The sequence below is a fragment of the Cebidichthys violaceus genome, unplaced genomic scaffold (assembly GCF_023349555.1).
Source record: "Cebidichthys violaceus isolate CVI_PGR_0920_01 unplaced genomic scaffold, fCebVio1.0.p SCAF_2, whole genome shotgun sequence".
Classification (NCBI taxonomy): domain Eukaryota; kingdom Metazoa; phylum Chordata; class Actinopteri; order Perciformes; family Stichaeidae; genus Cebidichthys; species Cebidichthys violaceus.
The window spans coordinates 23,654,630-23,670,474 of NW_027176372.1; the positions used below are offsets into that span (position 1 = coordinate 23,654,630).

Below are 15,845 nucleotides of genomic sequence, written 5' to 3' on the forward strand. Positions count from 1 at the left end.
CGATTTCCAAATGGGAGAACAAGAGCGAGCGGGAGAGAGAGAGAGAGAGAGAGAGACGGGGAGAGAGAAGAATTAATTGGATACAGAAAATTAGCATAACATTAATGAACGCTCCCTGTTGAGACTCATAATTGTGAAATGGCGCGCGAATCAGGGAACGGCACCTCGGCTGCTTATATTAACTGAGTGAAGAAAGACGGAGAGGGTGGCTGTTTTTGTTTTCCTATAACAATGATTTTCTATACGGAGAGCAACTGTAATGCTTCTGGGGGGGGGGGGGGGGGGCATAATTCAAGTATCTGTAATTACACACTTATAGATTTGGCTTCTGTTGGTTCTTTATTTCGGTGATTCAGATGGTCAGAGCACAACCTAACATTGAAACAAGGATCATTCCTTGTGTTTTCTGCTTGCTGACAACGTGTCGGTGTTTAGATAGACCCGGCTTTGCTTTTGAACAACGGTTAGTTTGTTGAAATGACTCGCAAGTTGGTCTAAACCTGAAATATTTTACATAAATCTGCTAAATTAGGAACTTTTCCCCAGAGCACTAAGTGGTCTTAACTTAAAAACATTAACCTTAATGAGGGATTCAGATTATTCCACGAGTAGTTTAAAAGCAATAATGTTTACTTTGTTGAATTTGCATTGTGTGAGTTTTAAAGAGCCTCAAGAAGAAAGACGTAAGAATTGAAGGCTTGGTTTCAGATCCAGAGTTTCATAAAGACATCATTGTATAATGAAGCAGTGGTTCCCAACCTGTTTGTGACCCTTAAAACAAATCAATATCCACTTTCACTCTCTTCGACTCTTTCTCTTTATTTACTGTTTTGAAAAGACGAGATCACGGAAAAGTCTGACAAACATTTTTTTCCCCCAAAAAATATTCCTACACGACTTCAGCTTTAATGTTCCGCTCGCAGACAGTTTGTTTCCCGGACAAAAGACCCAGATCAGAGGCAAATACGCGCTTGGCGTGGCGCTCGCACTCCGGCGCCCGAGCTCTGCCGACGCGTTCCGGATATCTCGCACGCTAAACGACTGGATCTGTCCGTTGGCGAGCCGCAGCCAATGAGAGCGCGGGACGTCGGTTGAGGCCTCGCCTGTAGCCTAGCTGTGAGGAAACGGGTGCGCCGACGACAACGCCACGCGGCGTGTCATCCGTGACTCAGTTTGGAGACCTCATCGGGGATTCCAGATGAAGAATCTGGTCACGTGTGACCCTCTTGTTTCCACAAAACCACAACGACTTCAAGACTCGCACAGCGATCCTGCCGCTTCGAATGTCGTGCACCTCGGCTTTAGATTCATCACATCGCACACTTTGCAAAACATATTTCCCCTCTACTGTTATCGAAGGATGTCAAAGTAAAATACACCCTTTCCTCACATTAATCTGGCAGTAATGTGTCCCTGGCCTTTCCCGGCGTTTATCAGTCCTTCCGAAAGAGACCGACTGTTTCCTGGCAAAGGGGGTTACGACCGGCCTTTCTCTCACTCTCACAAACACACTATCTCTTTTTTTTTTCTTCTTTTCATTTGGAGTATTTAAGCCTTTCTATGTATCGGAGCTGCGGGCTTCCTACTATTCAGCCTGAAAATAGCCCTTGTTTTCAGGCTGAGAGCCAGGGCTTGTTGGCTGAGCTGAGGAGGGATATTACTGTGTCAGGAGGGAACTATCAGAGGAGAACATGGGATTAGTCTGCTACAGGGATGTTCACTTTACCTCGAGCTGCACGGCAACAAAACACCGGCGTCCCGACGCGGGGAGCCGACATTACTGTGTTTATGTGGAGTCATTTGGAGTAAGCGGCCGCGGCTGTTAGAATGCCTAGTTTGAAACCCGGGACCGGTGAACATCCCTGGTTTGAATATCCATCATGATGAAACGTGTCTGCTAGGATTCCTGGGGTTGTCGGGTGATTTGTGTAAAAGCCTTCCGAACACATGGTAGTAGGTAATATATACAGTACACGATGCCCGCCCTTGTTTTCCCTTTTCACCTCCGAGCTGCTGTACAGTACGGCCGAAGACGGGACGAGCATGTTGATTAGATTTGACTCCGGAAACGTCGGGGTGGTGGGATGCTGAAGGTCAGATGAGATCATGTGAGCATGCAGCGAATGATTAACGGTCTTCCTTTCTCTCAGTAACGACTGTCAAGTGCCCTTGAGCAAGTTAGTAAACCCACGCCTCCTTTCACTCCAGTAAATTCTGACCTTACATCACACTCTGAACGGGGAATGCTAACAGCGACCACATCGACCGCTTGCCCCGGTCGGCCGAACCCTCTGTTGCATCAGATTAACGACCTTTACTAACGACCTTTACCGCGTGAGTTTCTAGCGTGTTCTCCTTGTCCGTCTCTTCAGCGTCGGCGTCCTCTCGCCCGTGACCTCCATCGTTCCCTAACCTTAACCAAGTTAAAAAAAAAAGAAAGATGCTGCGGGAGTCAAGTGGATTCAATGGTCCAAATGTCCAAGATGGAGAAAAGTCAGGAAGAGAAACACGACCGTTAAGAGGGAGGAGGCGGGCAGCTTGATCTCAGTGCTGCTCTGCGATTGGTCCGGCAGTAAAACGGCATCATAACCGTCCAATCGGCGTCCTGCGGCTGCACCGTCACGCATCTGGATTAAAGCAGGGCTGGCTGAGCGGTGATGTTATCCAGATGTTAACTAGATAAACTAAGCCTGATGTATCTAAGACGACAGGCTGACCCCTGGTTCCTCTCCCTGCTGATCACCACAGATCTACACATTTTTCCTCCAGAGTGAATGTTGTCGGTGTTCAGCGTGGGAACAAGCGGCTGTTCTGTGTTTTCTAAGTGGGCGTGTTTTGACGCATGACAAGGCTGCTCATATTAAAATGCACATGTTTCTCTCTCTGTCTCTCTAAAGCTCTTGACAATAAACCTGTTTTTTTAAAGGTGTTTTATTAATAGTGTCTATAAAAAGTAGATTTACGGAACGATTAATCGCTCAAAGTCAGTCGTCGGGTGATTAATTGAGCAGCGGTCTCGGTGTTTTTGCTCTATCTTGACACACTGTTCTCTCATCGCCATGTTCAACAAATCTGCTTTAATTGAGCACCCTGTTTTTTTTCCCGTTGTGTCAGCAGTTGTGTGTCATCCTGGAGCCCATGCAGGAGCTCATGTCAAGGCACAAGACCTACAACCTCAGCCCCCGGGACTGCCTCAAGACATGCCTGTTCCAGAAATGGCAGAGAATGGTCGCCCCACCAGGTAAATACCTACCGTTGAAACACACGCGACCCGTTTAAAGAGACAGATCCGGAAACCCACAAGTCTGGACCAGCGTGAAGAGAGGTTTTCTGATTTTCAAATGACGCAAATTCATCTTGGAGAACGTTGCAGATCTATTTTTAGGCGTTAATCGTTTCCTCTCCTGAGGTTAAACTGACTTCCTTTACTTGGGATATATTTTCTCCGACTGTGTTTTTTTTGCGTCATTTATTTTTTCCAAATTTGCCATGATATGTCTTAATCCCTTACATATGTTTTGCCTGTCAGGTGTGTGAAATCCATGGGGATTCAGGGCTGCCCCTTGAATCTCAACCTCAGCTCTCTGTGATTGATGTTTTAAGGGCGGTTTCTGAAAAGTACCAGACTTAAATTGGCTGTGCGGTCTTAAGCTGGGGAAAGAAAAAAAAAAAAAAAAGAAGAGTAAGCCGAGTTTTTTTTTTTTTTTTTTTGGACACATCGGAGTGGCTGCAAATTACAGCAATGCTTAGCGAGGCGTGACGAGATGTCTTTAAAAACCAACAGCAGTCAAAAAGCCTTTGACTCAGACCTGTGTAACTTTAATTAAGAGTGCCGGCTGTAATCAGACTTGTAGATCCAGCTCCCCGGCCGGCGGCTCCCCAGTGTCGACTTCGTCTTCAAAGAAAGACGAAAAAAATAACAGAGAGGGGGTAAAAAAAAAAAAAAACATGGAAAGCATTTTCTGAATATAAAGTGTGAGGAGAAAAAAAGAAGCTCTTGTATTGATGAGTAATTGTGTCCATGGAAAGAGAGCTGGAGATGAAAACCTATATGTGTGCTGCTGTTTTATATCCTATATGTGATCAATGAGAAACAGCTTAATGGGATGGTTTGGGTTTTTTGAAGTGGTGTCGTATGATTTTCTTATCATTTACAATAAGAATAAGTATGAACTACAGTTGGAGAAACAGACAACAGCAATGCACTGCTGTTAAAATAATCAATATCAGTTTAAGTGTACACTATATTTAGAATAGTTTCACCTCTTTACCATCAGAGTCTTTCTGACGCCGTTTTCTACGCCCTCTTCAAAGACACCAGACTCCATTGACAGAAACAGTCATTTTACCTTGCGGAACACGGGAGCTGCAGGTCTTACTCTGCCTCGATGAGTTAGTTTGTCTGTGGTTATTGTGTGACTTTGGTGAATCCAAGCTAACCCTTTAAAACACCAAAGTCACACAGTAACAGATCGAGGCGGCGGCAGAACCGGCAACTCCCGTGTTCTGCACGGTAAAATGACTGTTTTTCTCAATGGAGTCTGGTGGTCGTGAAGAGAGCGTAGATAACAGTTCTTCAAGGTAGAGCATATATAAATATATAGGTAATACACTGATAATGGGTAAGTACAGTACCTTGTACAACCCCACTTTAAAAAATCCAAACTATCCCATCTACTATGTGTAGATTGATATAATATGCAGCTTTATCGTTCTGGGGTTGGTTGGTTTGCTGTTTTTTGACCCACAAGTTGCTTCATGGCACCTTTTTAAACACGAGTTGGTGTCAGTGTAGCGTTGTCTCCTCCGTCAGGCCTCCTCCGTCTGTTTTTCAGGACCGCTTCAGTCCATCTGTCCGTATTTTCACATGAGGTTTGCAGGATTTGCGGTTTTCCCTCATTGGCGGCGTGCTATTCCTCCTTTCCTGCAATTCTTCTCCAGCTTGGAAACTGGTTTGGGATTCTTGCCAGGAAGGAAGCGACGGGCGCGTTTCTGCTCTGATAAGTCCTTTTGGTGGAAATGGAAGTGATTTTAGTGCGTCACCAGTTCAGCGTTGAAGGAAACCAGTCGGATAACAGAAGTGATTGTCTCTGACGATAGAGTCGCTCAAACGTCTGTCAAAGTCAGGAATCAAAAGAGGAAAAAAAAAACCTTATTGTTTTGCTTCTGATAAATAGTTTTGGTTTGTTTGTATCATGAGTCGGTGCTTATTGTAGCCGAATATGAAAGCGTCTCCCTCGGTGTGATTAGCAAGAACCTCGAAGAAATATATTTCATTTTCAGTCGTCTGTTTGAAGATCACAGCCGTGTTTTCTTGTTCCCCTCGAGATTAAAGGGAATGATTTTCTAACAAATGTTGGCAGAATTTGCTAAATCTTGTGTTCATAAATTATGCACTACATAGATTATTTAGTAAATACTAGAAACAACAAGATCTCTGTTTAACCTGTGTACTGTATCTTTTTCATAATAATGATTTCACTTGTGATTTAATTGCACCTTCAGGAATTATTTATAACTCATAATTGGAAAACATCTTTTCATCTAAGCACAAGTTTCCCGGTAGTGTAAAGCAGCATCTGCAGCCGGTTGAAAGTTCAGTTATGTCTCTTCCTGCTCTCTGTTGTCATCTCTGGTCTCATTCTGTCTGAAGTTGTTGAAGAGATTATGAAACCTCCTGAATAGAACACAACTAAGTCTGGCTCTGGTTACAGCTGGACACCCACAGAACTTCAAAACGGAAATATTTCCCACAAATCCCAAAAAAGGTATCTTCTCTGTTACGCCGTCTGTTGTCTTTTAGGAAAGCGAACACTTTAAATTGCTCTCCGGAATGCCCTGAAATCCATGTTGTTTTTTTGTGTGTGCGAGTTCATCTGCATGTTTCAGAACAGCACTAATACCTGCAACATAACAAACAGGTTGCATACGACAGATTAATGCATGTAAGAACATAATTCTGTGGCTCAAAACGAAATGATTAGAACATGAACACACACTCGTGCTCAGCAAATGAGACCTGTAGTGTATTTGCACGTTCACTAAGACAAACGGGAATGTGCTTTCTGCCTGAAGAGCGCTTCTAATCTGGCTCCTGCTATTGCAGCGACGAAATCATTAACAAATCTACATTAACGTTGAGCATCGGGGTCCATTGTGGAGCGTTTATGCAAATGAGACGGGTTCTTTCTTACTCGTGCATGTCGTGGGAGATCTCTCAGAGACCTCTGAAGAAAACAAAGCATGGATCAGTGTGGACTGTGTCTCTAACATGTCTTTGTGTGTGTGTGTGTGTGTGTGTGTGTGTGTGTGTGTGTGTGTGTGTGTGTGTGTGTGTGTGTGTGCATGATGTTTATGAGCCTTTTGCACAATTCTGTCTGCAGGCTTTTTGTGCCTCTACATATGATGCCGTCCGTCTGTGACCTGAAACACACACACACACACACACACACACACACACACACACACACACCTACACCTTGTCTCCGTCTGTATGCATTATGTTCTTGGCATTGCCTCTGTTTCTCTTTGCTGGTCGCGCCAAAGCTGAGCCTGCCCGACAGACGACCACGAAGAGGAGGAAACGGAAGAACTCGGCCAGCAGCGCCAACAGCGCCGGCACCACCGCCAGCAAGAAACGCAGCCCCGCCACCAACTTCAGCCTCTCCAGTCAGGTACCTGTAAGCATCAGCTCCACTCGGTTTGCCTCCTCTTTTTTACCTTTTCTTTTTTTATTCTATGGCTCTACATGCATGTCTGCAGGTTCACACACACACACACACACACACACACAGACACGCAGTATTCCTGATGGTATTGCAGCTATTAGGTTTAATTTATTTGCACAAAAGAGAAAAAAGAAACACCAGGGAGGAGAGGGTAGAGAGGAAACTCAAATCTGTGCAGAGAGACAAAGGAACCTCAAGGGACTTGTGTGAAAACATGTCGCCAGAAAGACAAAGAGAAAATACATGAAGCCTCATAAAGGGTGACACCAACGACACTAAAAATCATCAAAGCAGAAAGTAGCGCAAGAACGGCTAAATTCATAAACAGCATGTAAAGAAGGTGAATAAAAGAGGACCTTTGGTGTCCCGTCAGCAGCTCTCCGTTACGTTTTCTAACTCTTTCTTTCCACGTACTCGACATGAATATACTTCTGAATATGTTTAAAAACAGACCCGGCTGACCCCACTGCTCATCAAGGGGCTTTAGCCTAGAGGTTGTTTATTAAAGGTTTCGTTGAATTAGCACCAAATGGGAGAACGTGGGTGTGGAGAGTGGCCGTCTCTCAGCCACCTCCGATGCCCTTGACCGAGACGCTGAACTCAGTGAGCCCAGAGGACTGTTACTGTATAAATAATACTGTCTGATAAAAAGAAAACGGGACTTTCACCATACTCAAAACGCTTCACGTGGAGCTAAACTACAGCTACTTTCCTCCTTGGTCATTTAGCAGCAGCAGCACCTGGTGAATGTGGTCAGAGTGAGCGATGTGTAAATCTCAGCTGCTCCAGTGACGCCGTGAGAACTCAAGCTCGACAATAAAAAGCAATAAATGACTGTATTTTAGCTCCGTGAGGTCTGATGTTTTATTTCTGAGCAATAAACTGTTCTGTTACTGTAACAGCAGCAGTAAATGTGAGATTTTTAATAGTTCCAGTAAATGAAATAGATAGAAATGCAACACAATAACAAAATAATGGATAAAATCAGATGTGCAGCGTTCCAGAAGTGGGAAAAAATGTCAAAAATATGTTTAAATGTATGATTTTGATGTTTAATTAACCGAGACAATTTAGTTTTTTTCTCAAATTTTAATTTTTCGACTTAACAATGACTTTTGTCTTTTGTTTCCCACACATGTGAAAACTTTTTAGATGAATCCTTTGTTTCAAATCGTATCTTTTTACACTCAGCTGTCGTCTCAAGTGCTGAAAGTAAAGTTGTTTTGTTCCTTCTTTCTGAAAAAGTACTGAATATATGTATATAGTATATATATATTACATATATATATTGTGATAGTGTTGTTTGCAGACGCGGGACAGTGAAACCAGAAGAGTTAAATGAGTTCAGGACCATCTTATTAGCTTCTTCTTCCTGCTTTAGACTCTAGTGAACTGTTCAGCAGCGCTGCCTCAGCAGTGGACTCCCTGATATCCAGTAACGCATCATTTGGATGAACCTGGATGACGACAGGACGCTTTAAAGCGTCTCTCTCTGTGACTCTGCATGCTGCGCCGCAGCGTCTGATTTCCTACGTGTTTCCCTAACAGCCCACTTGACACAGTTAGAGGTTAAACAGCCTCTTAAACAGCTGAGTGTTGCACCACATGTCTGCCTCTCCCCTGGAGGATTTGATGCCTCTGTGAGTGTATTGTCTGCACAGACTCTGCTTTTCTTACCTATTCCACACACCGCTCATTATGCACCGTACTGGATTTACACTACGGCATCCAATTGACTCTTCTGTTGCCACGCTGGTGCAGCAGTGTGTTGTTGTGTTGTGATACAGGTCATTGCAGCGCTGAAGGGTTGCAGGTTGGCACATGTGTGTAGTTCACGTTGTTCATTCTACTTAAAGGGGAATTGAAGCATGCTGATGCTCTTCTAGACTCACAGCGTGTTCAGTGTTGCAGCCCAGCAGAAGAGACGTTGATATACTGTAGTTTGTTTCCTGATAATGTTCCTCCTTTAACACCGCAGACCTCAGTGTGTTGTTAGTTTGAGAAGTTCTTTAAAGATCTGGGTTTCGGTTAAATACAGAGAACACTGTCTGTGTGTGGTGCTGCAAGACACTTTTTCAATATTTCACCATTAATACATTACTTCCCTAAGTGCCTAAACTTAACCATAGAAAAGTTTGTTCATGCTTTAGTTGCTACAAAATACAAATGTTGCAAGAAAAACAAATGAAAGACGTACTTTAGGAGACAGCGTTGAATACAGGGACGCTGTAGAAGTTGTAGACGCTCTGTGTGTTCATCTAAATACTGGGTGGACTTGTTTCTCCAGGTCGAGGTTGTTCATCTGCTCGGTACTTAATGGTGTCACACACACACACACACACACACACACACACACACACACACACACACACACACACACACACACACACACTCTGTACTGTCCCTCTATGCACCGTCTCGTGGTGAGCTGTCTCGTCATCGTTCCAGATTTGTTGCCCTCACCCTCCTCTCTTACCTCCTTCTCTCCATCTCACACATTCATAATGTACATCTCTCACACACACACACACACACACACACACACACACACACACACACACACACACACACACACACAGTGTGTGCAATTGTTTTCTCCCTAGAAGGCAGTTTGGCTCTGTGCCAGCTCTCATTATCACCGATATCTGTATACAATGCCCCCCCCCCCCCCCCCCAGCCCCTTCCTCTGTCACATGCACACACTCTACTCCACCACTGACCCCCCCACCCCCCCTCCTCTCCTTCCACCACCACCTTACACACACACACACACACACACACACACACACACACACGCATCACCCATCCCACTCATGCCGTGCATCCACACGCTTCTTAAAGAGCGGCGGCGTGGTGGTGACATGCTGGTGACATGCTGGTGACATGCTGGTAACATGCTGGTGACATGCTGGTAACATGCTGGTAACATGCTGGTTACATATGTTGTGCGGCTGCTTGTCTTTGTCTGAGAAGTTGTTCGTTTGTGGCTGAGCTCGAGCCTACGTGAGCCCAATGACAATAAGGAGTGGACCGAGGGGGGGGGGGGGTGTTACCAGCGGCTGGAGGAGAGAAGGTGCGGGGGGGAAGGGGGGGTGGTGTGTTTGTGTGTATGTGAAGGGGGAGGGGGGGGGACCTCATAGAATGAGCAACACTGACCTCTATCGGCCCGATTTAAGTGTCGAAACATGTGTTTCTTTAACCAAGCGGGCCTCTGGCAGCAGGTCCGTCTGTCAGTCAGTCAGTCATCATTTTACAGACTAAACCCGTAATTATCCCTGAAGTTCTCCTTTGAGCTGAGATGGAAAAAAAATAATCTATTTTTTCAAATATTCAAATATTTAGACTCAGATGATCTTGAGTATCTACAGACAGAGTCTTACTCATGTTGCTTACTGAAGAGCCTGATCCTAGTCATCTTATTCAGACGGTGACAAAACTTTACTACAAGTCTTTTATTTGTTATTTAAGAGTAGTGAGTGGTGTATTCTATGTTTTTATTATTGTCCACAAATCCCATAAAAAGACCAAAAGCATTGATCTTAGTAACAAGCATCTGATGAACCTCACTGCTGTACTGGGTAACATGTTCCTTCATTAACATACACACACACACACACACACACACACACACACACACACACACACACAGACACTCACTCACTCACTCTCACACACACCGATCTGTGCTCAAATACTCACAGGAGAACCAAATGGTCAAACAACAAATGCACTTTTGACTCTTTTCGCTATTGGGTGAGTAACATCTTATACAGAATCATTGATAATCGCTGCTTAATTGTCTTGTTTTTCAGTCATTTAGAGACAGACAAAAGGTTTGTCCTTTAAAGTTGTCTTTTGTTGTTAGCATGAAGTAAAAAGATAAATAAATAAACAACAAACAAACCATGAGAACAATATAGAAACTGTAGATTCTGTCTGCCTAAATACAGGAGGACGAGAGGGACGACTGAACTTCATTAAAATCGTTTTAATATCTTTTTTGTTTTCCGGCCCCGTTGTCGCCGCCATATTCCCGCCGCTTCTTCTTCTTCTTTATGAATTCACACTTGTTGTGTCGGAGGCACGAGAAGCAAACATGTCCTCCGAGCTTCTCGCTGCTGATCCCCGTTTAAAAGAAAACCACACAAAGTGCTAATGACACGGTTCAGTGGCTGCAGGGAGCAGGGAGGCGTTCATGCGACATCCCATTCAAAGCGTCGCCGCTTAGCTCGCGCTAAAGCTAACTCTTAACGAGATGAGTAGACGAGTTGACGGTATTAATTAGCTCACAATTAGCGCTCCCCAGTCTCAGACTAGCCACCAGCTGTTATCGTCTGAGGGATTTCCTCCTTCTTTTTTTTTTTTTTTGGCCCAAAATTGGCCAGAGGTAGGTTGACAGGCCTCCTCACAGGAACAGATGGTGAGTGCATGGCTTGTTAGCAATCAGCACGTTTTTAGCTAATGACTTAATTAGCTATGCAAATTGACAAATCAGTGTGGATATTGTCATTTAGTTGAAAAGCTCACCTAAATTAATTAGCCTGATTAAGGCATAGTGGGGTGTAGAAGTGGTCGCTGGGGGGGTTTTGGGGACGTCTTCGATAAATAAACTGCGTCTTGTGCTTCTTCATCTAACGGCGGTTTGAAGTGTGCTAAGTTCTAGTTTTGTTTGTCTGTTTGCATCAGTGCTTGCTGGGAGTCATCGTGTGTGTTTGTCTCCGTGTGCGTGAGCTTCACACACACACACACACACACACACACACACACACACACAGGGTTAACGGGTTAATCGTGCTTTTGACTGTGTTGGAGTTCAGCTGTGTGATCGTGCAGAGATCTGGGTCTGTGTGCCGGTGCTCGCGCACGATTGTCGTGCACGTTTTGTCGCGCACGTTTTGTTTGCGGAGACGGCCGCGTTGACGCACTTGGCCGGTGAAGCGTGCGCTCCAGTTAACCGTGCAGCTTCTTCCCAGGTTACCGGTGGGCGGCGCCGGGGCCCCCGCCGGCAGGGAGACACCCCCGGTCAGTTCAAAGGGAGATGAGATCCAGCGCGCGCACACACACACACACACACACACACACACACACACACACACACACAAATACACACACACAAATACAGCCATGATTCAGAGCTTATTCGTCGACAGATATTCACTTTGTTCATGAAGAGTTTGCTCCTGAAAACATGCATACAAAACGACTAAACTGTCCTTCCGAAGACTTGATCACGAGACGCACAGAGAGCGCTGGATAATGGCTAAATCCCTGCCCCCCCCCCGACCCGCTGTGAGAGGACCAGCTCAGTGAAATATGTCTTACATGATGAGTATTGATTGGGGGGGCGGGTGCAGAGCGCTCGGGGAATCCGCTTTCAGGTTTCATTCGCAGCGAGTGCTTGGAGAAGGGTCGACCGTTAGGGATGGGTTCACTGGATACACCAACGTCTCAACACACACACACACACACACACACACACACACACACACACACACACACACTCACACACAAAGTGTTTGCAAGCAGGGGGTCTGTGTACACACCTCCTATCTTGGGGGGGTTTGTGGCGCTCCTCGCTCAGTCGGGTAACATAAAAACGTTGTAAACAAACAGAAATAGATCAGCTGTCGACTCATTCGCTCCTGAATGACGTTCTGCTGGATGTTGTAGTTTCATACCTCACTTTTAAAAAGGCGGTTGAATATTTGAGGACATGCATATTCATCAATTTGAAGTAATGCAAATGTAGTACGGCCTTTTTTTTTGTTCACTTGATATTCAGATGGTGATTTGCTCTCAGAATTAGATGAAACAGATATGCATTAATTTCTTCTCTGGTAATTTCTCTCTCACTTTAAGCATATTAATTTGGAGTCTCCTCCAGGCTAAATATGGTCTGAAAACACGTCACGGGTGCCCGTGTGAAAATGGATTATATTTGTGAAACCAGTTTTAAAGTTGAGTTAAAAATGCAAAAGTGGTAAGATGAACTGAAAGTGTCTTTAGTAATGAGAGAAACAAGCAAATTCATTTAGAAGATAAAAGGGTGAACGGTTTCTGTTTTGAGAATGGAACTAAAAGATGTCTATATTGATTTTAAAAACATTTAAAATGATGATTGAGAGGATTGTTAGGGTGTGAGTGTACTGTGGTTAAGTATTATATGTTACATTGACCTGATTATGCGTGAATACAAAGCTTTTAAATAACTTTTTAAACAGTGTGCACCAACGGTTCTGGTTTCCTCTCCTCCTCTTCAGTTTGTAAACTTGCTCTCCGTCTCTCTGCCTTCCTGCAGGACGTGATGGTGGTCGGCGAGCCGACCCTGATGGGCGGCGAGTTCGGGGACGAGGATGAGCGTCTGATCACCCGTCTGGAGAACACGCAGTACGACGCCACCAACGGCCTGGACGACGAGGACGACTTCAACGGCTCCCCGGCTCTGGGCAACAGCGCCCCCTGGAGCAGCAAACCGCCCGGCGCCCAGGACAGCAAGCCCGAGAGCACGGCGCCCCAGCCCTCGCAGTAAAACAAGAAGAAGAAGAAGAAAAAGAAGAAGAAGAGCAAAACGACAGATCCTTGACTCCATGTGGACTGGACTTTTTAACCCCCCCCCCCCCCCCCCCGAGGGCGGTGCTTCTGCGCCTCATAAACATTGTACTGAATCAGAATCTGCAAACTCACCACTGACATGTCCAGACAAAAATATTCTGGGTATTTTCTTCTTCTCTGGATCACCGTAACATCTCGGAGAACAATGGCAGCACTATCCACATGTCAAAGACAACAACTGCATATAAGTTGTAAGCAACTGTAATTTAAAAATACCACGGCGGAGGCTTCTCTTTTCTTTTTCTTCCGGTGGACAATTGCGGCTCAAATTCTCCCTCAGATACAAAGCTCTGGTCTGGAGTACTACAGCTGACAGTCGACAGAGCGGAGAAGAGAAGAAGAAGAACGACAACAACAAACTAAATAGTCAAGGTGGTTTTTTTAACAGAGCCCACGAAGAATCTCACCACATTGGAGACAAATGAAACATTGTTTGAGAAAAATTGCATTTTTATTGGAAATTCCGTCGGCTCTCGGTTTGTTTCTGCTGTTGCCGTTTTATTTCCATTTCCAATTAAGAGGAAATACAAGTTGTCTACCGATACGGACTCCGATTCAAACGAGGGAAAGTCGTGTACTACGATCGTTTTGTTTTCCACATTACTGCGGTCGTCACAGATTGTGATTTCATGCAAACCGGTTTGATTGTGTTCGTAGTCTTATTGGTATTTTGCTTCTCTCAGAATCCTTTGCAGTCACGTTGTAATTTTGCGCCGATCAGTATGTGAACTTTGCCGACACGCATCGATGCATTAATGTTGATTTTTATTTTACGTTTTTTTTTCCCTCCTCGGAAATTGGACTTCTCTCCCTTTAACGACCTACTCCCAAACTGATACTAAAGCCTTTTCCTGCATGATTTTATAGGATTTTTATTTTGTTTGGTATATGTACTTTAAAAAAAAAAAAACACAAAAAAAAAAAAATCGACACACATCAGTCTTGATTTTCCTTTTGGGTTGGTCAGTTTGGGAACACTGTTAAGAGGTGTGTAGCTCTGTAAATAGAGGTGGAATCTGTTTCGTCCACTGTAAATCAGCCACTGAAACCAGTTTGAATATGGCAGCTGTTTGGTTTTGTACAGGAGGATCAGATTTCTGTCGGGTGGGTTTGGATGGACGCTGGTTTGCTTCGGTCGAGACCCAAACTGTTTCCTGACCTCTTGAGCTAGTGCAGAACCAAAGCCACACAGTCAACACTCACTAAGTCATATTTCTTGAGGATTGTGTGACACGAGGAGAAAACTAATTTTACATTTTAAAAGCAACACAGTGATTAAAATCCCATCCACCCCACAGAAACAGTCCCTGTATTTGTGCTATTCTTTAATCTTTAATTGAATCGATAATATATCCCTGATCTCTTTTGTTGGACTTTTGTTTGAAAATGGGCAAGAAGACAGAGACATGTGTCTTCATACAATTGGATCTTATGGGTATTTATTTGTGCATTTGTAAGGAAGCTAACACATTTCTAAATATGTTTGAGCCTAGTATTATTAGACACCATTTGTACATTATATAGCAGAGGTGTTCAGTGTCATATCTGATGTCTGGTATGTATGCTTTACCATTATGTGTGCCAATAAACCGTGCTTACAAAGGACTTGAATTTGATTTGGTTACATGCATCGTGTGTGTGGATATCATCCGTTCATTGATTGACTAGTGACTGTGATTTAGTCTGATAAACCATCGGAAAACACTTCAGGAAACCACATTTCTAGAGTGACATTGTTGTTTTGTGCTCTATTGTTCTTGTTCCTGCTTATAAAAGGGTTCAGAGATCCAACGTGTTGCCGTAAAGTCCCTCCAAAATAAAAGCTTTCTAGAGCTGCCACCCTCTGCTGATATTCAATGATCATCTTTGGGAGAAATTAATTGTAAAAGAAAGAAAAAGAAGAGACGAAATAGAAATGTTTGCGCCCAAAGATCGCTCAGAAAACTAGAATGCGGTCCATCATGGTCCAGTATTCACACTTCACTGACTGGGTTCCTAGATAAGTCCTGGAATGTGATGAAGATGATGCCTAGTGGTGAACCTGGGCTTATATTTCTTTATTTTCTTTAATGTGTAGCATAAATACGTCACAGTTACGTCCTTAAGTGTCCTGTAGTGAGACACTGTAACTGTTTAGACAAACAGCATTGGATAATTAATAGGCCCAACATCAATAGGTTGGTTGTGTTGGAGTTTCTTCTTGTCTACCAGGATATTTAACAATAAGACATTCAAGATAAAGGTATAATCTGACAGATCCTGTATTCATCCCTCATCTGCTAACCTGACTTATCTGAATAATTCTGCTACGGATGTATGAACTACTCTGAGAAGTTCTCCCGACATCTCAGCACAGGAACGGCCCTCGGTACTGTTGTTGGGTAGATTATAAATCCTGTACAATTTGATGGACCTTTGGCGACACCAAGTGGATTATAGTGAGTACTGCAACAACCTTTAATCATTCTACAATTATTGATTCATTGTTTTCTCACTATCTCTGTG

The 15,845-nt window shown here is 44.0% G+C and overlaps 1 protein-coding gene across 4 annotated transcripts in view; it reads left to right on the plus strand.

Annotated features, from left to right (window-relative positions):
• Nucleotides 1-14,945, plus strand: part of LOC137875738 (LIM domain-binding protein 2-like) — a 20,724-nt gene extending 5,779 nt beyond the window's left edge. Inside the window, exons 3-6 of one of the 4 annotated variants that reach the window (XM_068715224.1) lie at nucleotides 3,115-3,241; nucleotides 5,715-5,768; nucleotides 6,547-6,680; nucleotides 13,027-14,945. In XM_068715224.1, the coding sequence (XP_068571325.1) occupies nucleotides 3,115-3,241; nucleotides 5,715-5,768; nucleotides 6,547-6,680; nucleotides 13,027-13,257 (546 nt within the window). In that variant the 3' untranslated portion in view covers nucleotides 13,258-14,945. Of the gene's footprint in view, nucleotides 1-3,114; nucleotides 3,242-5,714; nucleotides 5,769-6,533; nucleotides 6,681-13,026 lie in introns of all 4 variants that reach the window. The other 3 variants (XM_068715223.1, XM_068715222.1, XM_068715226.1) reach the window with 3 other exon arrangements.
• Nucleotides 14,946-15,845: the final 900 nt, after the last annotated feature.